The 25,124-nt window shown below is 39.1% G+C and overlaps 1 protein-coding gene across 5 annotated transcripts in view; it reads right to left on the bottom strand.

The window, feature by feature from the left end:
- The window catches only part of prdm16 (PR domain containing 16), a 172,714-nt gene that overhangs the window by 101,330 nt on the left and 46,260 nt on the right, over window positions 1-25,124 (bottom strand). For all 5 annotated transcript variants that reach the window (XM_077719043.1, XM_077719025.1, XM_077719034.1 and 2 more), the window contains exon 2: window positions 11,670-12,109. In XM_077719043.1, the coding sequence (XP_077575169.1) occupies window positions 11,670-12,109 (440 nt within the window). The remainder of the gene's footprint in view (window positions 1-11,669; window positions 12,110-25,124) is intronic.

Here is a 25,124-nt window from a genome sequence, read left to right as displayed (position 1 = left end):
TTCTAAAGAAGAGCTGGTAACAGGAATTGAAATAAGATATGGAATGTGTGATTGTATTAGAGCAGCAAAATGGAGAAACAACATTCAAAAATAGTGGGTGTCTTCCAATTTATGAATTTAAAAAATATATATATACATTTTTTTAATTTACATCATGAAACCTGGAAAATTCTGGATTTATCAAGGTTGCCTCTTGAGTCAAGTGAATCAGAATTACAATCCATTAATGTTCTATTAATTCAGATTCATACTTGTATTATATATATATATATATATATATATATATATATATATATATATATATATATATATATATATATATATATATATATATATATATATATATATATATATATATATATATATATATATATATATATATATATATATATATATATATATATATATATATATATATATATATATATATATAAATAATTATATTGGCCCTAACAGACTAAAATTAACTTCAGATTCTTTGTACATTTGTTATTGGTTTATGTCACCCTAAAAATAATGAACCAAATGTGTCCTGCTAACCTACTTGAGCGTAGGTTAAGAAAAAAAAGGATCAAACTTCTCAAGGCGAGTAGGGAACAGGAAGAGAGATGTGAGAATAGTCATGCAGCGGAGATGAGAAAAGAGTAAGTGAGCCATGTGGAGGAAGTCAGGGAGTTAGAGGTGATGGTAAGATGACACTCTGCTACCTTCCCTAACCGGACTGTCGGTTCACTCTGTTACTCCGAGAAGATGGGAGGTATTAAGTGGCTCACTGTCCTGCCAGGTTGAGTTGCAAGTCTGACCAGAAAGTCAAACCTCATCTTCACTTCAGTGGAGCATTTTGTTGTGATTTTGGTCTTCTCTTTCTCACTGACAAATTTGAGAGGCCCAGTTTATCTAGGGATAGAGTGAAGGGAAATAGGGCGCCTTGCCATTTGAACACTAGAACTTTAAGCCTGAAACGGTTGGCTAGTTCAGTCTTCCTTTACTGAAATGAGATACTGACATACACAGCCAATTGTACTTTTATATTAGTCGGAATACACAAATGATACAATTGATTCTTTTATAACTGACATTGCAGTTCTTCTAGAAAATGCAATCAACTCAAAGAAGTCAACAATGGGAACAACTTGCTTCTTCTGAACCAAGTCATGGGTACGTTTAAAGCGAGGAGGGGGGGGGGGGGTGGAAGAAAGACACTCAATATCCCAATATCCAAAATCCCTCTCTCAGGGCCATCATGTGAAGAATTCCCCCTGTTCTCCTCCAACTCGTACCCTCCCTCCTTTCCTCTTCTCTTCTTTTCTTTTTTAATCAAGCCGTCTGGGGTTGTCAGGTCTTTTGAGACGAGGACTCCCAGCCATGTGAAAAGTTAATCCCTTGTGGGCCTTCTTCTCCGTTGCGCTCATCTCCCTGGGAACACTGTGGTGGCTTGCAAGGCAGGTGGCGGTGGGCTGATGGGGGGGTTAGGGGAGGTAGGGGTTGCAGAGTACTCTATAAACGGATGGAGTGTGGGACGAACACAAGGCCACCCCGATCAAGCGATAGAGTGGTGAGGATAGTCTGGAATTCCTCCTTCTTAACTTTGAAGCTCCTATTTAAACTTGGGCCCCTGTCCCTTTTCTTTTGGCCCATCATCCACTGTCGTGTCACCCACCCCCCCAAAGTAGCTCTGTCCCAATCCTCAACTACAAGGCCTTTTGACGCGCTCCCCTGCCTGGCCGACAGACGGCTGGAATAAAGAGTAAAGTGGTTTTCAAGTATGGAACGCTCAATGAGTGCCTTCTAAAAAGGGAGACAGTAGTTCACACCGGAAAGGGTACGTTGTCACATTGTGGAAAAGACATCTCCAGCCTTGTTTTTCTGAGTCATTATGTACAGTGTTCCCTCGCTACTTCGCGCTTCAGCTATCGCGGACTCAGAGCTTCGCAGATTTTTTTCAGGAAAAAATATAATAAAAAATTTAAAGATATTAAGTTAAAATTATAAATTACATCATATTACAATAGGTGGAAACAAAATATTCAATAAGAATTAGTAATTGAATCAAAAAAAGGCAAAGAAATGGTCAATAACATGGTGAGAGTTCAGGAATGGCATTGATGACGTCATGGCTGTTTACAGGCGCATCTTCACCGCCCAAAAAAAAAAACAATGTTCACAACTCCCAATTACGATGTTTCTTACATGCAAAAAAACTGCAGAAGATCCTCCATCCAGACTACTATGATGTTTTTGCTTGGAGGTGCTTTTGTGCACGTGTTATACGTTTCTTTAAGCATTTTTGAAGGGGCACCCATACTTCACGGAAATGCAGCTATTGCGGGGAGTCCCTGTCCCCATTTACCGCGATAAACGAGGGAACACTGTATACATGTCATGGCATCAGCCAGGATAAGCGTTAACAAACTTCTAAATTTGGCTTTATTTTGTTCAGGGGACCCCCTGAAGGTTTATACAACGCATGCACAGAATAAAAGACACAAATGCTGCCTTTGTTAAAGATCTTCATGTCATCATTATTGAATCCTCTCACAAAAGCCTTCGCTGGTAGTCCAAAGACGATGGAGAGTGAGTGACACACTTGAACGCTTTGCTTGCACGGCATTTTTTCTCCTTCCGTGGCCTCCCACTTAGAGCAAAGTGCCATTAGAAATATAGACTGGCTCAGTCAGCCATCTTAATCCTTCTTCTCTGTCCATCTCTCTCTCTCTCTGACCCCCCACATACTATCATGCTGTCAGATATGCACACACACATTCATCCACCTGGTTCGGAGCCCCTCTTTGAGAGCTTGAGGGGTACATATTCTCCGTTGGAGGTGCGTACGGCGAAAGATTAAGGAGTTTGTAAAGGTCAGCATAGACTTTGTTCAATCTGAGGGTTTATCTCAGCGACAGTGAGGCAGAACAATGAGGCCTCTTGCCGCGCAACAGAAACCCAAGCTGAGGCTGTTAAATTACTTGGCTGATAAGAACGAAGTAGAAGCACCAGGACACCGGAGGCCAAGAAAAAAATTGGTGGAAGGGGTACTAAAAAAAAAAGAAAAAAGAAGAATGGAGGGCCACCACGAGGTTGAGGACGGGAAGGGAAAGACCAGTAGATTACAAAAGAAAAGTTTAGAGTTGCGATATGGAGCTAATTAAAGTATATGTACCATGCATCATTTTGGTTGTATTGGTCATTTATGATGGCAAAATATACTGGGCTTATTTCTATAAAAATATGATAGCAGTTACATGCGTTAACAAAAATTATTTTTAAGATTAGTCAAGATAATGAGGCCAAAGATGCATTTTTAATTGTTAATCACACATCTATGTTAGTAAAAAGCACAATACTATTACTATGTGATTTTTATGCATGTGATTCTACTCTTTGGAGTACTAGAAATAAAATGTAATTTACTTGCTTATGTAAACCAAACATGTTTTCTTCTGAAGTCTAATTTGGAAAAACTGAAAATAAACAAGCATTCCTGACCAACGCCATTAAAAACGATCATTAAATTTGCCGTAAGCATAGTTAATGAGAAGCATCAAAATCTGGTATAATCTGTTTAACGGAATGCTGATTTAAACAAAATTAAGCGATAACAGCAAACTTCTAAGCGAGAGCTCATTTTAGTGGAGGAAATCTGACAGATTTGGGGTCATGCACAGCATGGCTCAGTCTCTAAGATGATTAATAGACAGGTGTACAGAATGGGCCTTTGTGTGAAAAAGAAATGACCTGAAATATCGAGAAAAGCTGTTGTGTCGGAAACAAACAACTATGCGAACAAAAGTTATCTTGCATTGTATTAATTTAATTGTTCTGTTTTCTGATCGATGTTTATACTGAGTGTCCTGAGATTTCCACTAAGGGATTATAGCCTACAGCTTCTTAAACATCCTGAAACAATTTGTACGGTTGGTTTTATAAATATATATTTTTTAAAAACTGCATCAAAAACAGTTTACAATTCCAACAAAGAGTTACGAATAAAACTGATAGTTATTTTATTTTCAGGCCGTCATTTTTATCTTTCCCTTTGTATTGAGGTTTCCGTTAGCACCTAAGCCTGGCCGGACATTTGGTCGCGAGATGTTTGGTCGCCGGACGTTTGGTCGCCGGACGTTTGGTCGCCGGACGTTTGGTCGCCGGACGTTTGGTCGCCGGACGTTTGGTCGCCGGACGTTTGGTCGCCGGACGTTTGGTCGCCGGACGTTTGGTCGCCGGACGTTTGGTCGCCGGACGTTTGGTCGCCGGACGTTTGGTCGCCGGACGTTTGGTCGCCGGACGTTTGGTCGCCGGACGTTTGGTCGCCGGACGTTTGGTCGCCGGACGTTTGGTCGCCGGACGTTTGGTCGCCGGACGTTTGGTCGCCGTACGTTTGGTCCCCGGTCTTTTGGTCACCAGTCAAATGGTGATAGAGACTAATTACTGTTGAAAACAGGTGTCAACAAGATTTTAATATCTAAATATCTACTGTTCATTCATGACAGAGAGAGTTTAATATCTAAGTACTGTTTAATATCTAAGTACTGGTGAAACCAGCTCTCAAAATTATATTCACAAGAGTTTAATATCTAAATGAAGTGAAGATATAAATTGAGTCAAATCACCTTCAAACTCTACCTTGAACATAAATGAATATCCACTATCAGTCGAAGGGCAACCAGAGCAAATAAATGTAATCAACACCCTAAACATCATTTGATGAATGAGAAGACTGCTGACATTGTCTGTTCCTGCCCTTAGGCTCACCAAATGATGGGCCTATTCATCAGTGCAGTGATGAACGATGGGGCTTTATCTAGATACATATAGATAGAAAGTAGGGGTGGGAAACATGCGGCAGCAGTTACCTGGGCCTCGTCACTTGGGAATAATGGACCTATGTGGGAGTTTGAAATGAATGTTCAAAGCAATGTATAAAGAGGTGCCTTGCGCAATAAAGGACAGCATTGTAGGGGACGTACATGAAGGGGACAGTCTGTGGGTGTCCTCACGTTTAATGTGAGTGTATGTGTGTTACGCAAGTAAAATTAGGTTTCATTGAAAATGCTCAGCTGGATTGTGGTTGTGGTCCCAAATCAATGACCCGGTAATAACAACTCCAATCCCGGGGACAACGTTTGTCAAGTTCCACTCACGTCAAAGATGGATGACTTTGCCTCTTGCAGCTTGCGCCACGTTCATCTATTTAATTTATGAACTAATTAACAGATGTGGTAACGAGTTATAAACAAATGATAAGGCATCAGGCTCCTAATCAAACCTGACAATTAATTTGCTGGCCGGCTTCCTCATTATCAACTACCATGTTCATTGAGAATAATTGACAACAGTTTGTGCGGGCCCACAGGAGGCTTGTTTTTAACAGCTTTTTTAGTTAAGAAAAAAGAAAGAAAAGAAAAGAAAAAAAGGCTTAAAGCTTGTTGCGGTGATACTCTGTGAAATAGTGACCATATGTTCAATATTAGATGAAATCTGTTCCACTGGAGTGCTCCGAAAGCTGAGAAAATTGGATTAAATTGGCTAATGGCATGTTTAAAACCTACATAAAAAGAATGCGGGTGGAAGATATTACAGCACACAAGATGGGGACTTTTGGGCTTATGCTATGTTTTGTGCTGTAGGTAAACATAGGGTTTTTGTCATAGTAAAATTACGAGTACACATTATTGGTCATGTATGTTGTATATATATAAGTTACATACAGGTCATCCATACACTACATGTACCTACACATTACTTTTAAAGCACCCACACACACAATGCAAAGTGACTTTAAACAACAACTTTTGACATGTGTCAAAGTGGCGGGCCGGGGACCAAATGTGGCCCGCCGCATCAAGTTGTGCGGCCCGGGAAAGTAAATGATGAGTGCCAACTTTCTGTTTTAGGATCAAAATAAAATGAAGTGTTTAGATGTGCATTAGATTTCCTGATGATTTTCCCCGTTTTAAATCAATATGTGTCATTTTTTTATCATTTTTTCTGTGATTTTAGTTCAAAAATCATTTTGTAAAATCGAAAAATATATTAAAAAAAGCTAGAATAAAAATTGTTTGAGATCAATAAAAAAAAGGAATATTCGGGGCTTTTAATCCAGTTTTTTTAATCCAATGCAAATAGAAAAAAAAAATCAAAATATTACTTCAAGAATGGTCCGGCCCTTAATAATAATAATAATAATAATTTGTTGGGGGCCTGTTTAATTTGATAATAAAATTAGTTAATTCATACCTATGGACAATTGGGATTGTTTGGTCAGTCTAACATGAATGTTCAGGAATGTGGGAAGAAACCAGAGTACCGGAAGAAAACCCACAGAATTTTAGAACAGCAAATATTATATGATGAATACTGCTATTAATACTGCATAACTTAGTTCAATGAGACCCCTTTTTGCACCTGCACCTTGAATGCCATAGCGGAACATCTTGAAGCTAAATCTTTGTCATACGCCTTCAGCAGGCAAAACACAAAAGGAAAGCAAACAGCCATTGACGCGAGAGGTAGGTCAAGACAGATAAGTGTCTGGGTGCGCCAGGACTTCTTAAATGTTCAGAGACATGAACTTTAGTTTGCTTCAGTCTCAGCTCTCAAACAGACAAAAACAAAAGAGTAAGAGGTGAAGGAGAGGTGAGGAAAGTAAGTTGCCAGAGAAAAAGTGAAAAACAGATTTATTGCCATACACTGGGCGAGGTAGATGCATGATGCCATTGCTGGATCGACATATATCACGTAGGAATTTGGCTTTGTATAAGAATAACCACCCGTCATCTTGGCCTATCATTATGTCAACAATAGGGTAAACAGAAGATCGAGCATATTTCCCCTTCTTTCCACACAATTGGACAAATGGCACTGATATGGAAAGTCACCCCACAATAAGTAAACAGAAAAAGAATGTTAGACGGACAGAAAGTCGTTTCCCTTTGAACCAATGCTATTGCACTGGCAACAAAAAAAAAATGGAGGTTGATACAGTATATTTAGCTGATCGCTGAAGGCAGCGTAAGAAGTTTTATTCACTTTTTTAAAGCTGACCATATATTATGGGATGGAATCATCTGAATGTCTATAAATTTTGATTCCCCAACCTATATTTGAAATTTTATTGAGTATTGTTTTAATTTCCAAACTAGTTCTAATAGCAATCTCTGAATTTAGATTAAATATTCAAGTTGAAAAAAAAACTTGATTTTTTTTTATATGAAATATGTTTATTAATATAATACTATCAATTTAATTGCCTATGACTAACCTATCATTTAATTGCATTTTAACTTTTTACATTTTAAGTAACCTGACTTAACCATTTTAACTGCCTTTTTAAAATTGCACTTTATATCAGGGGTCGGGAATCTTTTTGATGAAGAGAGCCAAAAACAATTCATATTTTCCAATGTTATTCCTTGTGAGCCATACTACGAATTTAAAAGTCAAAATGCATACATGTAAAAGAGTGCCTTATCAATTTTTCTAAGTAATTTCACCACTTTTAAAGTGGAAAAAAAGAATATTTTTAAAAAAACATTCTTATGCTGTTGCTAATCAATGAGAGAATGCATTCCAGAAGAGTCTACCACAAAAAAATGAAGATTAAATCAGTTCTAGATGTAATATCTCAGTTCTGTCATCCGCAGTTTCCATTTTTAGCTCACAAGTTAGCAAAGAGCCAGATGCACTCATTCAAAGAGCCACATGTGGCTCCCGAGCCATAGGTTCCCTACTCCTGCTATATATACTCCTGTTACAGTAAAAAATATATTTTTGCTCCAGTACACATGCAACTATGAGTGAATGTGTATCGTACCATGACCTTGGCAAACACATCCTTACATTTTGTCTTTCCACTTCAATCTAACCAGGTGGTGTTAAATCACCAAGACAATTCGGTGTAGAGTACAATGGCAATGGCCATTGTATCTTGACATGACTCTATCAATATAGCAAGACAAGCCAATCATCCAGCCAGATAATAGCAGCAGCCTCTCTGACAGCAGATCCCCACACAGGACCTCTCTAAGGACTTTAGCCTCTTTAGGTTAGGGAAGTGTTTCTGTCTTTAGGGGTTGGCAGTACCTAAACACACACTCTCTTACTGTATTGGGACCCTGGTGTTCTATCATCTTGCGCTAAAGGGGAATCATAATGGTTTTTAAATGGATGACTCGGTGCTGGCCCAAAGAGGCAGTGTGAGACAGAAGAGAAAGGCCATTGCCTGGAGCAAAGCAGCTCTTAGATTGAGCTGTCCGTCTCGCTGAAATGAGTCTGAATTAACACCTCTTTCAGTCCCCCGATGCTATGAGACAGACAATAAAGGGCTTCCTCTCTGCTTTCCTCTTCTTTCATGGTGTTCATTCCTCTCCAACATGTTTAACTCGCAGATCCAGAAGATTACACGGTTTATGTAACACTTTAGGTTTTAACTGGCGTTTCCGTTCAATTCGTTCCTTGCGATTTAGCTTTAAGGTATATTAGATGGATCATACAGGAGAAAAACACTGAATTGTATGTTTTTCAGTTCTTTCAAATGCTTTGAGTGTTATGAACACCATTATCGAGCAACTACACTGTTATATATAAACAGTAGTTATTATTATAATGGCATGTGCCGGTAATATGGGTGCTCGGACGTTTGGTTGCCCGTCTTTTGGTCGCCGGTCTTTTGGTCGCCGGTCTTTTGGTCGCCGGTCTTTTGGTCGCCGGTCTTTTGGTCGCCGGTCTTTTGGTCGCCGGTCTTTTGGTCGCCGGTCTTTTGGTCGCCGGTCTTTTGGTCGCCGGTCTTTTGGTCGCCGGTCTTTTGGTCGCCGGTCTTTTGGTCGCCGGTCTTTTGGTCGCCGGTCTTTTGGTCGCCGGTCTTTTGGTCGCCGGTCTTTTGGTCGCCGGTCTTATGGTGACAGAGTTTACTGTTGAAGCCATCTCTCAAATTACATTCATGAGAGAGAGTTTAATATCTAAGAGAGAGAGTTTAATATCTAAGAGAGAGAGTTTAATATCTAAGAGAGAGAGTTTAATATCTAAGAGAGATAGTTTAATATCTAAGAAAGAGGGTTTAATATCTAAGAGAGATAGTTTAATATCTAAATCCATTTGACCGGCAACCAAAAGACCGCCGACCAAAAGGGACCAAAAGACCGGCGACCAAAAGACCGGCGACCAAAAGACCGGCGACCAAAAGACCGGCGACCAAAAGACCGGCGACCTATAGACTGGTGACCAAAAGAACAGCGACCAAACGTCCGGTCACGGTAATATGCATACTGTTTACGATAGGGGAAATAATGCTCATTCCAGCTGACCTGGAAAGAATGGATTAATTGTACCATCACAATTAAGAAATGACATTATCAAACGTGTCAAACTAAGAGTCAAAACTTTACCAACTGGACTATCGGCAAATTGGACATGCTACTTTTGTCTCTGAATGTACTGCATTAGGATGCTAGTTACAAAATAAGCTGTTAAATAAACTTTAGCCAATGAGTATGCATTTACTAGCCGTCAAGGGAGAAAAGAAAGAAAAATACTTAGTGGGAGTCATTTTTGGAGGGGTGCCCTTTGCTTCTTGAAAGGCGACGCATAATATGAATGTTAAACAAGGAAACTGAACACTGCAGTACAGCCTGTCTGCACTGGTGTGCTATAATCAGCAACACATTCTACAACTGCATCTAATTGAATGAAGGACATGTTAGGGACTGACGCGGAGGTTACCCAAGACCTCAACGCAGCTCACAAGCGCTTTGTTCTGAGATCATCAATGAATTTCCCCTTTTTACATTCTAAGTTGTGTAGTTTTTATTTCAAATAATTTCAATTATAGGGCCCATATACACTAAAACAAATACTGGGATAGGCTATGGCAGTCTCATAAGGATAAATGGCATGAATGATAAATACATGAAGAGTTTGCTAAGGATTTTAATCATTTAAATCGCATCAAGCTTGAAAAAAAACACTTTTAATAGACTTTTTTTTAATATAGATTTGAAAGAGAGTGCGAAAGTGGAAAGGGATGAAACCATTCAAACTTAAGGAATTTTCACATAAGTGTGTAAACTGTAATGTGTTGAATTTTGAACCAAATATGTTATTAGAATATATATATATATATATATATATATATATATATATATATATATATATATATATATATATATATATATATATATATATATATATATATATATATATATATATATATATATATATATATATATATATATATATATATATATATATATATATATAAAAATATATATATATATATATATATATATATATATATATATATATATATATATATATATATATATTTATATATTTTATTGTTATATTATAACTTGTGCATTTTAGTGCTGTTCCAAAATATTTTTTCCGACTTTGGTGGAGGCCCTGGTTGAAATCCGAATGCCCAAAATTAAGCTACACTGTAACAAATTCATTATAGGCAATGAATGAGTCGTCTGAAATGAAAAGCGGCCTAGAATATTTCCTGCCTGATTGACCACACTAGACAGAGACCAGTTGACTTTCTTTCCTTAATGAGCTTACTGATGCAACTTCAATATTGTCCAATGTCATGTCAAAATGAAAATTAATAGTGTAATATGCCGCCATCACAGTCGGTCATGCTTCTTCTCTTTCCATATCGGGTGGCGTGACCAAATGAGCTTGCCTGCTGAGGCCGACGCCCAGAAAAGCTGATACCTCCACTAATCAACAAGATTTTTCCATCTGACATGGTTGTGCAGCTAGATATGTAGACAAGTGTGTAAAGCATAGCTGTGTGTGTGTGTGCAGTCAAAGATGAGGTTCAATCATGTGATGCGGATGCAAATGGAGTCGGCTGCTGCAATGATGATGAGATAGAATGTGTATGTGAATGAACTGTGATTGCTGGAAATGTGAATGTGTGAATGCAGAGTAGCTCATTCATCACTCAGACTCCTCGTGGCATCCCCCGTCCCCGACTGACGACTATTTCCTTTAAAGCCATATGCACTTCCAATATTGCGGTTTGTGCCATGGCACAGAGGCGTGAATGGACGTTTGGTCGCCGGTCTTTTGGTCCCTTTCGGTCGCCGGTCAAATGTACTTAGATATTAAACCAGGGATGGGCAATTTTTTTGGCCTGAGGGCCACATTGACTTTAAAAATTTGACAGATGGGCCGAGTCAGCACAAAATATGATACTTATAAAAAAGTGCATCCGTTAACAGTACATATGAAACAAACAGAAAAAAATGACTAAATTATTAACATACACATCACTCATCATTAAAGTAAAAAGTATAAAGTAAAGTAAAGTAAAAAGGAATCTATTAAGAAATATTAAAATTTAATTTAAAAAAGACGGCGCCAACTTTGGGGAAAAAAATAAAATAAAACTATTTGGGCAACGTCGGCGGGCCGGATGTGACCTGCGGGCCGTAGTTTGCCCATTCTGTATTAAAGAGTACGTTGATATTAAACTCTCTCTCTCTCATAGATATCAAACTCTCTCATGAATTTAATTTTGAGAGCTGGTTTTAACAGTAAACTCTATCTCACCATTCGACCGGAGACCAAACGTCCGAGCACCCACGGAGGGGGTCAAAGGTGAGGGACAGTAACTACAAAGATGAAGAAGCACGTCAAAAAACAAATCACAAAGAAGTTCTTACCTCCCATCCGAAGGAGCTGCCTTTTCCCGTGCTGTGCAGACCGAACCTCTCGCCGGCTCCGATGCGAGTTTTGGCCCAAACGCCCAAGCCTGCACCGGGCACTGAAGATTCTCGCAGCTCCAAATCTCCGGGAATGGGAATGTCGTCGGGAATGTAGACGGGCGCCTCGTAGGGCGAGCCTTCTTTGGGGGTGGTGAACTCCTGCTCATTACTGCTGCTATTGTTATTATGAAGGTGATGGTGTGTATTGTACATATGGGGGTGGTGGAGCAAGGGGTGGTTGTTGTTGGGATGGGACGGTCTGGGTGACGGTAGGGGAGACATGTTTATGACTCCATCCTCAGCGTCATCTTCGGGACTGTCAGTGCAATTGTTGCCAGGTGCCAATCCTGGGAGGTCGGCCTCTGTCTCATACATGTTGTCCACTGGCTCACTGTCATCTGTCAAATAAAAGACACATCACTGTTACAAGTCTGCTTCAGTAGTAAGTCAAATCTCAACATATATTGAAATATTGTCAAACATGTTTGTAAAATAGAAATCCATGTCTTGATTTTTTTTATTTTATAAAGCAGGTGTACCGGTGCTCGGACGTTTGGTCGCTGGTCTTTTGGTCGGCGGTCAAATGGTGACAGTTTACTGTTGAAACCAGCTCTCAAAATTATACTCATGAAAGAGAGTTTAACATCTAAGCACTGTTTAATATCGAAGTACATTTGACCGGCGACCAAAAGACCGGCGACCAAACGACCGGCGACCAAACGTCCAGCGACCAAACGTCCAGCGACCAAACGTCCAGCGACCAAACGTCCAGCGACCAAACGTCCAGCGACCAAACGTCCAGCGACCAAACGTCCAGCGACCAAACGTCCAGCGACCAACGACCAAACGTCCAGCGACCAAACGTCCTGCGACCAAACGTCCAGCGACCAAACGTCCAGCGACCAAACGTCCAGCGACCAAACGTCCTGCGACCAAACGTCCAGCGACCAAACGTCCAGCGACCAAACGTCCAGCGACCAAACGTCCAGCGACCAAACGTCCAGCGACCAAACGTCCAGCGACCAAACGTCCAGCGACCAAACGTCCAGCGACCAAACGTCTGGTCACGGGTGTGCCTAATTATAGTTCTTTATCTTTTAACACTAATTTTGTTTAATTTGTTATTTATTTTCTTCTTATTATTATTAATTATTTAGCTCTCCCAGCGACTGAATGGTCAGAGTTCGATACCAGTTCGGGCCTCGTGGTGTAGAGTTTGCATGTTCTTCCCGGGTTTAAGTGGGTTTTCTCCCACATCCCAAAAACATCAGAAAATGAATGAGTCATTCATGGGTTTCATAGCTGAATGTGTTTTTGGGACTTGTTTGGTACAGTATGAAACAATTACTATGTCCCAAAAAGTAGGTCATTTAGTACAAACATAATTCTATCCCTATTATATTTGGGATTTAGTGCAAACATTCTGATACAAGATAGGGATACAAAGATGAGCTTTTCATAAGTTAATTTAAGAAAAAATCCTATTTAAACATATGTTGGCAAACAGTTGGCAAACTAAACAAAATGACATCAGCAGTATTTAAATTTTAACTTGCCTCTCTTTATTCATTGAAGCTTGCCAAGCTTTCAAACTCATTCTATGTTGTCGTTAACACCATCAGGTTATTATATTTCCATTTACTTTCACAGCATATGACGTTTAAAATGCATCACTCATAAGTGCACTACATAGGTTATGTTTCAGTGCTGTCATTATAATGAGGTTGTCCGGGAAGTACTTGGGTGGAATGAATAAATCAAACACTATAGAAACTAGTTCACAGCACAGATCATCCTTTTTTGTTCTTTGCCAAATATTTGGCCTCTTTACCCTACGACAGATGTGGCTTGTGAACGTTGTTAAATTAACTGACATGTAAGTTTTAAATGTGAAATGTAAAACTAGGAAAGCATAGAATTGCGGCTATCCAAAGCATGGCAAAAAAAAAATGTAGCCGCTTCATGCAGCTCCAGGAGACATCTCATAATATTACGGCAATAAAAGACTGCCTTTTATGGACGATTTTACATCAACAATTTGGACGGGAACTTTTTTATTATTATTTTTTTAATGATGACCAGTTTGAATCAGGCGTACAGTTCCAACTATACAATCAAATGTGTTTTCAGGCTGTAAATTTTTCCCTCCTTTCACTTCTCTACTCCCACTGGCACTTGACTCAGAGCAATTTTGACAAGCAGAGACAGCCTAGGAAAATCTATTAAATTTGTCTATAAGATTCTTTGTGAGAAAAAAAGTATTCAGATTACATCCAGTGAGCTGCATGTTAATGAGAAACCGCAAAGCTATAAAAAGACCCAAAATGACCAACTGAAAGGAAAACGGGATGTTCTAGACCTCATCATTGGTGTTCTAAACCAGTCTTACACAAGCATTTGCAGCAAAACACCACCTTCAACTATGTTCCATCAAAATTAACATACGGCCTGGGGGCCACATTGACTTTAAAAAATTTGACAGATGGGCCGGGTCAGCACAAGATATGATACAAATAAAAAAGTGCATCCGTTAACAGTACATAAGAAATGTAAACAGAAAAAAGAACTAATGTATTAACATACTCATCACTCATCATTAAAGTAAAAAAGTATAAAGTACAAAGTGAAGTAAAAAAGCATGTATTGAGAAATATTAAAATGCAATTTAAAAAAAGATAGAGGGGCTATAAAACACGAAAAACAAATAAGAGTGGACAGAGCTACTGCAACTGGCTTCCGCGTGACGGCGCCATCTTGGAAATAAAAATACATTTGGACAACGTCGGCGGGCCGGATTAAAAGGACTAGCGGGCTGGATGTGGCCCGCGAGCCGTAGTTTACCAATGTCTGATCTAGTGCAAAAATAAACGAGGAAAAATGCATACTCAGCATTAAGTTTTTGAAAACATAATACTAGAAGGAAAGGCTACTACATGTAAAAAAATATTCTAGACTGCTATTATACTTTTAATATATGACGGGAAGATCTAAACTATAAAAATCTGCAGTTAAAAATGGAGACAAAGAAATGTGATGGCTAGCCTTTAAAAAAAAACATCTTTATGTTAGCTCAGACTCAGACAGCCAGAGGAACGATGTTAGCTTCTCCTCTCTGAGGAACTCTAAAAAAACAGCATAGTCAGATAGTGCCTTCCTCAACTTGGCTCCCGATGTTGTTCTTTCTCTTTGCTCCTCTCGCCATTGCCTACTCTTTTACGGGCTACTATTTATCCTGATTAGATCAGGGGTCAATCATTAATTCGCACCTTGGGGGTCCCTATGCTGGCTGTGACTACAATGGACTACTTGTGTTCGGTAGCTGTTATTCCGGAAAACGTAGGCTGAGAGTCAGGCTCAAGCCACATGAAGGCCTCCAATTTGAGGCGATGAATTAGAAATGCACAAACAGAGGAGTTTTTCTATAACAAAGATTTTCTGACAGGTATTAGGAAGGCCTGAAATCCAATTGGCAAAGATAAGCCTATGGAATAGTGCCAAGAACTTCATAGAGTGGAATGAAAATATTCCACAATAAAATAAATATTATAAACTCCTGCTAATATTGCAATCAGTGTTGCTATGGCAAAACAACTTGACATGGAGCTGAAAATCAACCATGTTAATCTGAAGGTTTTACAAGGGCTAAAGTGTTTTGTGGTTTGTGTGTTTAATCAGAACACTCTAGACTTAAATGCAGAGATATAGATCTGCAGTCATTTTCTGCTGTCTGCCTGGTAAAATACAAACTTGTGCTTTGTATGCACCCTCCACAATAAATAGTACTGTTAACCCAGGAACATAAAATTCCTGCCTGGATGAAATCAGTTCAGAAATCTTTTAAAATGGGACCCAAATCACTCATCGAGAGAGGAAAAATAACCAGAAATCTCACTAAAATTACAAGTAAATAAACTATTGTAATTGTGAACAGGTGTACAAATGTGAAGAAAGGTCTGTGGATCCCACGCTCTAGTGGATATCAACAAAAGCTTGAGTTTTCAGAGCTAAGTATAAAGTTCGCAATAAAAATGCTTGTGGCTCAGTAACAATACAACATACCGTATTTTCACGACTATAAGGCGCACTTAAGTCTTACATTTTCTCCAAAATAGATACACTGCGCCTTATAATCCAGTGCGCCTTATATATGGAAAAACAGAAAAACAAAAACGAAAAACCACCACTGTCGGATATTAAAAAAACACAAACGCCTGAACTGAAACAATACTGTCAAATATGCAGATGTCATCTTAGCTTACAAATTCTTCCATCACGTAGCTCCTCCCCCACTGCAAGATTTTATACAAAAAAATCCAAAACATCAACAATGGCTGGCTCTAGAGGTGACTGTGTAGTGAGTGCTGCATACCTGGAGGTCAATAGCAATTACCGTAATTTCACGACTGTAAGGCACACTTAAGTCTTAAATGTTCTCCAAAATAGACTGTGCGCCTTATATATGGAAAAATGTCATTCATTGAGGGTGCACCTTATAATGCGGTGCGCCTTATAGTCGTGAAAATATGGTAGTTGAAAATATGACGGAATTGAGGTCCCTTATAAAGTGTGCACATCCTATTTCTCCATCAAATATACTCACATATATGCAAATCCCACTATATTTCCTTCACTCTAAGCTGATCTGTTTCAATTCAAAAGTGAAAGGCATCCACTGTTGAAAAGACAGTTTGCAGACAAAGTCTAAAACCTTCTCGTGGTTCCAAAGATGGGGGTAGAGAGTGGCTAGTGATGGCAAGAAAATGGCGATTTTGACAGATATGAAAAATGAACTCAGCAATATGTGACTAAAACACAGAGTACAAGCACATTTGGAAGAGTGAGAAATGTGCCAAAACCGACACTTTATGCTGATTTTCCATTGACCTAGACCGAAATGGGTTTGGAGAAGTTGTTTTCCCACCTGCAAAATTCACTTCACATTAAATACATTGAGGCACTCAATCAAATAACACCAATATTTAGAAAGGCATCATCAGAGAGACTGAGAGAATGGACTAATGCATAAAAGTGGACAATGTGAAGTATTAGTCCATCGTCCAAAAGAGGGTACGTTACCTTCAGCATGTTTACTTCAGTAATTTAGGTTTAGAGTATCGTAATAAATTATAGTGCCACAGGTATGTCAAATATTCTTGACCAATGGGTGTCTGGTTGTATTGTATGTCTATAGTATCATCTTACTATAATGAAGCCATGGCTTATGCTGGAAATAGTTGGCTCCACTGAGACTGTTGTGTTTTATAACCTTGATTGCGCCAAGGCACATCACTAAACAAACTTTTATACACAAGTAAAATATCTTGTGCCATTTAAAGAAATAAAAAATCTGTCTTTTCATGTTGTTGTCAAAAATAGATGGAAAAAGGTACATTATTGGTAGTAAATTAATACAAGTTTCTACTAAGTACTTGAAATAGAATGAACTACGGTCCAGTTTGGGGATTATTGCAATACATGACTTGCCCACAAGGTGATACTGCTCAAAATAAAATAAAAAATAATGATAACAATAACAAGGATGTATCTGTGTGTGTGTGTGTGTGTGTGTGTGTGTGTGTGTGTGTGTGTAAGCTGAAAACCCATATTGTGAGTCTTTCCACCAAATGGGTCCCATTTATTTAGGATGACGCATAAATAGAAGCATGTTACCAAGCAGTCCATAAAGAAAAAAAAAGAAATAACTACAAATGTAGCGGCAGGTTTAGGGTAAGGTTGAGTTTTTTTGTGTGTTTACAGGGAAGTAGTGAGAGTGCAATGGGGGCAGAGTCATCTACAATAGCGGCAAGCCACTCAGAATGAAAACACCACACTGTTTCCCCTTGTAAAAGCAGCAGGGGAACATTTCCAAGCAACATGCACAACTTAGACTGGGCTTCCTCACAGTGAATGAGTGCATTGCAGAGAGCCGGAGACATGGAGAACGCAAATGGAGGAGATGAGTGAGAAAGCGCAGTCTGCAAAGACCCATACGTATTCCCTTACAGAGGTACACCCGCTGGGTATAAATATAGATTACTGTACAGTGTAAATGTCAGAAGCCACCAGTGACTTTGTTTTAATGACTTTTATTTCACTGGGAAAAAAAGTCAAAAACGAAAACAAAAGATTTAGAGAAGGATTGTCAGATACTTTTAGGATCGCTACTTGAGATACAACTGTGATAGTGAAAAATGATATGAAGCAAGAGATCACATTAAATACAACATTTTCACCTGTTTTTCTCGTGACCGGACGTTTGGTCGCCAGTCTTTTGGTCGCCGGTTAAATTTACTTAGATATTAAACAGTATTTAGATATTAAACTCTCCTTCTTAGATATTAAATTCTCTCTCATGGATATAATTTTGAGAGCTGGTTTCAACAGTAAACTCTCTGTCACCACTTGACCAGCGACCAAAAGGGACCAAAAGACCGGTGACCAAACGTCCGAGCACCGTTTTTTTTGTGTGCAATGTAATAAAGCAAGTGAGAAATAATTTTTCAATGGGTTTGTGAGTGCTATGTACTAACAAACAAGAGTAAACTATTTAAAGAGGAAACATTCTATTACAAAACTAGCCTGTATAAATAATAGTCACCATTTCTACTATTTCCAAATATATTAATTTTCATTATTCTCTGTGGTCCATCTTCATTTCCATCTATCTGAATACAGTTATTCACAATTAAAGACTATTCTCAATGTTAAGTGGATAATTCATTTATCAAAAAGGTTATATTTTGTGTTACCCTTAAAAAAGACAGTAAAAAAACAGTGATGCCTTTTGTGAAGAAAGCCAATTGGAACACTGTGCGCTTTGATTTGCCAGCTTGCATGTTTGTGTTTGTGTGTTGTACTGAAACAACACAGCTGATGTATGATGTATTGATGTGTTATTTGTGCTGAAAAGGCCTCAAAGGCATCACATCCAGCAGCGTATGTGTTTCCCCTAAAAGGCGTGATCAAGAGGCTCCAGGCGAACACAAGACAGCGCACCACCTCCTGCCGTGTATGTACCCCCACCCCCCCAAACCCCCCTCATCCAAAGAGGTCCCTAAGGGCCCCGGGGGCCGAGGCTTGCCACAGACGTTTTATTAACTGGGTAGATTAATAGCATTGGAGCAAAACATGATCAGGAGCATGATAAATATTAATAATAATCAATATTGAGTTACATTTGGCCAATTGAGTCGCAAACATCCATCAAAAGGAAGGGGCGCAAGATGGCCTAGGGCTGTAAAGTGAAAAGATGAGAAAGGCAATGGTAATGTACGCTCACAGGTCAATAAATTAGGTACACCACCACTGTCAGGTGCAATACAAAAATGCTACCTTTAAAAATGAATAAATCTAGGTTTGGAAGGTGTTAATTTTTGTATTATGGTGGTTGTATTTGGACAATGACAATTAAAAAGGCAGAAAAAAAACACTTTTTTAGAAATACTACGTTAGGTGTGCACACGTAGCTCATATTGGGGGCCATGGAGTGAAAATTGACAGTTTTAAGAGTGAATCTGGTAAAAGTATATGAGAAAAGAGAAGTTCACAAAGTGCAGCAAGTATCGTATGTAATATCCAACATTAAAAACCTTCCATAAATCAAATAGTTCCTTTCTAATAGAGTGCATACAGATCATGGAAGTGTGTGTGTATGTGTGTGTGTGGCTGATTTATGAACCCATGGATAGTTTAAAGGGAGGAAGAGTGAACCTGGTGTCAATATTCAGAGAAGCCATTCAATAAAATCTATAACTCAACATTTCATTTGTTGACAGCTTATTATGTCATGTCAAAGGTGGGAGGCATATTTACAAGGATAGCTATATATAATACAAGATATCTCCAACATTTCTACATGTATTGCAACAGTCCTTCCTTGCACATGCCTTGCATGTGCAGCTGTGTGCAAGTGTGTTTGGTTGTTGCGCTAACCACTTCTGGGGCAGCTTCATTTAGCAAGTCACTAGGGAGTCCGTAAAGGGACCCAGAGAAAGACAGCTCCTAAAACAAACTCATCCATTTCCATTAAATTGGGGGTAATGAAGGTTTTTGGGTTCAAACTGAACAATCCAGCAAAGGATTGTGTTTGAAGCTTTGTTTTTGACCAGATGAGTCATTTTTTTCTCTAAAAATGTTGAGAAATTTGAGCTGTGAGGCTTATAGACAAATGTACTCTAGAGTAGGGAAATTACAGTAAATCCCATTCAACCATGTATATATAATCCTAAATTTATGTAGTTTTAAATTCATACTATGTTTAATGTGTACCGGATTTTCACGACTATAAGGCGCACCACATTATAAGGTGCACCCTCAATGAATGACATTTTTTCCATATATAAGGCGCACTATTATAAGGCGCACTGTATTATAAGGCGCACTGTATTATAAGGCGCACTGTATTATAAGACGCACTGTATTATAAGGCGCACTGTATTATAAGGCGCACTGTTTTATAAGGCGCACTGTATTATAAGGCGCACTGTATTATAAGGCGCACTGTATTATAAGGCGCACTGTCTATTTTGGAGAAAATGTAAGACTTTGGTGCACCTTATAGTCATGAAAATACGGTAATTGCTATTGACTTCCAGGTATGAAGCACTCACTACACAGTCACCTCTAGAGCCAGCCATTGTTGATGTTTTGGATTTTTTTTGGTATAAAATCTTGCAGTGGGGGAGGAGCTATATGATGGAAGATGTTGTAAACTAAGATGGCATCTGCATATTTAACAGTATTGTTTCAGTTCAGGCGTTTGTGTTTTTTTAATATCCGACAGTGGTGGTTTTTCGTTTTTGGTTTTCTGTTTTTTCCATGTATAAGGCGCACTGGATTATGAGACGCACTGTCTATTTTGGAGAAAATTTAAGACTTTCAAGTGTGCCTTATAGTCGTGAAAATAGGGTAGTTGGAAAATGTTAATCTACTCTGTATAAAATGGGAAAAAAATACACAAGTACATCAAGAAAAAAGGGCAAAAAAGGACTGTACAGCGTGATTATAAAGCAGAGAATCCTCAAATTTGGCCTCCATCCAGCTAACTCCTATACGTCCCTACAAATCTCACCTCCCTGTAGAACAGGGAGACCACCTGCAGGGAGGCCTGAGCCCAGCCAGTCAGGTGGGTCACGGCCATCATACAGTCTCATGTCATCAGCCTGTCACTACAAATGCAACTGACATGAGAGATATGCTAATCCACTCAGCTTCAAGCTCAGCCAGGAGTCTGGTAATCAGCCCGGGCTCAGTCGACAATGAGAAGAGCACACGCACGCGTGCACATACTATTACTATACTACAAAAGAAAGTACATGCACAAGTTCCCAGAATACAGTATGATCGGGAAAATAACATACGGTATTTTCACGACTATAAGGCACACTTAAGTCTTAAATTTTTTCCAAAATAGACAGTGCGCCTTATAATACAGTGCGCCTTATAATACAGTGAGCCTTATAATACAGTGTGCCTTATAATACAGTGTGCCTTATAATACAGTGCGCCTTACAGTCGTAAAAATACGGTACACTGTTTTATTTGATTTCAATAGGATTAAGGGAACTATGTAAAAATAGCCAATATTTTTTGACTGAGCTTTGGTGTTAAATCTTTTTGGACTGTAACTTCAGCCATAGGACTGGAATGTGCATACATACAAGTAAGATGTATAACAGACTGAGAACTAAACAGATCATATAGACAGAGATTGACTCCGAAACAGAATTTTCGATCCACCATTTTATCGAACTTGTTCAACGAAGCCAGGGGTCGGGTACCGTTTTGATGGAAAAGGCCATAAACAATTCATATATTTTTTCAATGTTAATCCTTGAGAAACCATGCTCCGAATTTTAAAGTCAACATACATGAAAATGTGTGCCTTTTTTAGTCACTTCACCACTTTTAAAAGTACAAAAAGTATCTAAATTCTTTTGACAACATTGTTATATTGTTGCAAATCAATGAGTATCAATGCAAAAATCAATGCAAGAGTGTAATGAAAAAAAAAAAGATTATAAAGGCGCTGGGGGTAGTGTCAATGCCATAATAACAACATAACACCCCTATTCCTGCACTTTCTCACTAGCAGTTTCCATAGTTTACATCATAAGTTAGCGGAGAGCCATATACACCCATTAAAAGAGCCATATGTGGCTCCCGAGCCATATCTTCCCTACCACTGAACTAAGCTGTTCAAGTAGAACACTGCAGACTAACAGCTTCCTTATACCATCTTTCAAAGCAATCAATGAATGAAGGAAATGTATCTAAATGCTCTATTCCTGCTTGTTCTTGATCAAAGCTTCAAGCCAGCAACAAGGTGTCAGAGTTCAAAACTATTGCGCCACTCAGCCAGATGATATCTCAGCCGGATCAATCTTATTTCCCAGCCATGACTTCCCCTATTAGAAGCTGCAGCCTTGTTCTTACTAATCAGCGCACTATCCCACAGAACCAGGAAGGAAGAGAAGGAAACAGATGGGAAGGCAGGACAATGGCAAGCCAGGGACACAATGCTGACTTCTCCCCTCTCCTCATCCTCCTCCACTCGGTCGCTGTTGCCCTGCTTGCTTTCTGTGGTCGGGCCGTGCAGCCGGAGAGAGCGGAGGCTCACAATCAGCCAGACAATACTGTATACAAGTACCGGTGAACAATGGAGACTGGCCACAAAGAATTCTGGGAACAGGGGCACAGCCTTCTTCTCCTTTGGGTCAACTCGATACATATCGGACTGCTGAGACAGACCGGTGCCACTGACGGGAGAAGAGAGAGAGAGAGAGCGCGGGAGGGATAACGACAGAGCAAGAGAGATGAACTTGCTATGTATATGATAATTGTGTACGCACACATACACACTAGCACAGGGGTAGGGAACCTATGGCTCGGGAGCCATATGTGGGTTGTTTAATGGGTGCATATGGCTCTCCGCGAACCTGTGTGGTAAAATATGGGAACCGCTGATGATAAGCCTACAGCCCGAACGCACCAATGGGAGCGTTACCCCGGTACTGTGGCGCCAAAACTATCTCTAACGCCTTTTAAAATTATATTTTTCTTCATTAGAATTTGCTGCATGCATTCTGTCATTGATACTCATTGATTAGCAACAGTGTAATAATTTTCTCAAAATAATTCAGACTTTTTTTTACTTTCCAAGTGGTGAAATGAATAATATATGCTCACATTTTCATATATTTTTACTATGAGGTCTCCCACAAAGGCTCGCCATGCTTACAGTATTTTATGCTATTTATTTTATGATATTTGTGATTAATAAATGGCTTATATTGACAAATTATTATTTTAAAATTTGCATCAACCAGGCTTTGCTATTATTTGGAGCGGTGATGAGTATCTTTATTCAGATTATAGTTCTTATTTGACTCTACTGTTCGGTGAATTTTTTTTTTAATTTGTTTGGTACCGCGTCCAATTTTTTGGGCGAAAAAATCCCCCAAAACAACAAATTAGAAATGGAATGTACAAACAAATAAGATGTGCAGGAAGGCCATTTGGTTTCTCTCTTCCTAAAGTGCTCTGGCTGTGCGGTGAAGGAGAGACATTTGGAAATAATTGGCTGGTAATTAGGTGGGGGTCGACAGGTCGATTTGGGAACAAATGGCTGTCTTTAGCTCAGGTGGCCCTCGACACGAGATAATGGGACCTTTATACCCAATCACCACCCCCTGCATCCTTGATCTTCTGCCGTATTCAGTCTCTTACCTTCTGCCAGGCACCATATAGTGCATTTTAACACAGTGCCTGCCCTAAACATTAACCCTAATAATAACCAGACAAACAAATTTAGAAAAAGTGATGATAAAAGCAACCAGAGTCAGATAGAAGAAAAGTTGGGAAGCACATGCAATCAATCTTATTTTAGATACCAAAACTATGCTCTGCTCCATAGAAACTTAAAACTTAAAAAATTATACAATTCCACCTGATTATAACACCTTTTTACACTGTTTTTTCATGTTATTTGGTTAGATGTAGTAGTGATATTGTCATCATGGCAATTGAGCACGAGAAGTAATTGTGGATAAGTGAATTAATTATTTCCAGTATTCTGTAGTTTACAAAAGGACAAATAAAAAAAAGAAAATAAAATAAAAAAGCAGATGAAGTAAAAACTTAAGACCTCAAAAGGCAGTGTAAAACAGCGGCCATGTAAAAAATAAAACTGAAAGGATTGAACTATAATTCATTGTACATGCAGTAACCACATTTGGTGGCCTGTGATTGGCTGGCCACCACCAATAGCCCTGCCTACAGCCCATGATTGGCTAGGAGAGGCTCTGGTGGTCCGATCTGTGAACCAGGTGAGGATAAGCGGGATGGAAAATGAATAACCACATTTGGCACAAGTTTTTACCATTTCGGGGGGTTATTCTGTCCAAAATAATGCATTAGGGAATGCCCATATTTTCTGTTTGGACATATTTAGTATGCAGGGCCAATTCAAAAGAGGAAATAATAATAATAAAACTTTAAGATTCAAGCCATTGCTGTGGTTTTTTGGATAGATTTGTGTGCAAAACATGGTGTATCATCACTTTAAAGTTTCATAGGACCTTTAACTTGACTATAAGAACCACAACATTACCCCTCTCTACCCCTTTCTCCCCTCTCTCTCTCCTTACCCTGTCCTCCTATTCAGCACTTGCAGCCTCTTGTTTGGCTTCCTGCTGTTTGTGTCCAGACAAGGTCTTGATTTGAATACTGATTCCCCTTTGATAGGCCTGCATTTCCGATCTCATTAACTTGTTTTGTCTTCAGATAAACGGGAATGTCCAAAATGGGTGAGGGAAGAGGGAAAAAAAGAGAGGCGACACCACAAACAATGCTACAGATCTTTGCAGGAGGGCGACACTCCGTAAATAACAACAAGCAAATAGAAAACCGGATGACGATAAAGGAAGTGTATTTAGAACATTCCACATGGAGATTAAATCTGATTGTGCACACATTGAAATGATCAGGTAAGTAAAGTCAATGGAGTGTAAAACTAGAAAAGGCAAGACAGTTGGTCAGGGGGATGGAAGGAGTTGCATAGTTGATAGATGTAAAGTGGGAAAAAATCTTGAATTAGCTTCATCAAGGGTTTAAAAACAAGAGAGGGACATTTAAGTTTCCTGGTGTAGGAAAACTAACAAAACAGCTTGCCTTAGAAAACTTCAACGACATCAACTAGACCTTAAAGATGGTAAAGGCAAACTACGGTCCGTGGGCCACATACGGCCCATTAGGCTTTTTAATCCGGCCCGCCGACGTTGTCCAAATAATGTTTTTTTTCCCCAAGATGGCGCCGTCACGCGGAAGCCATTGGCAGTAGCTCTGTCCACTAATTTGTTTTTTGTTTCTTACAGCCCCTCTATCTTTTTTAAATGACTATCTAATATTTCTTAA

This window comes from Stigmatopora nigra, chromosome 1 (genome assembly GCF_051989575.1).
Source record: "Stigmatopora nigra isolate UIUO_SnigA chromosome 1, RoL_Snig_1.1, whole genome shotgun sequence".
NCBI lineage: Eukaryota > Metazoa > Chordata > Actinopteri > Syngnathiformes > Syngnathidae > Stigmatopora > Stigmatopora nigra.
Note: the sequence above shows the minus strand (reverse complement) of the source record. Positions and strands in the feature narration are given on the sequence as shown.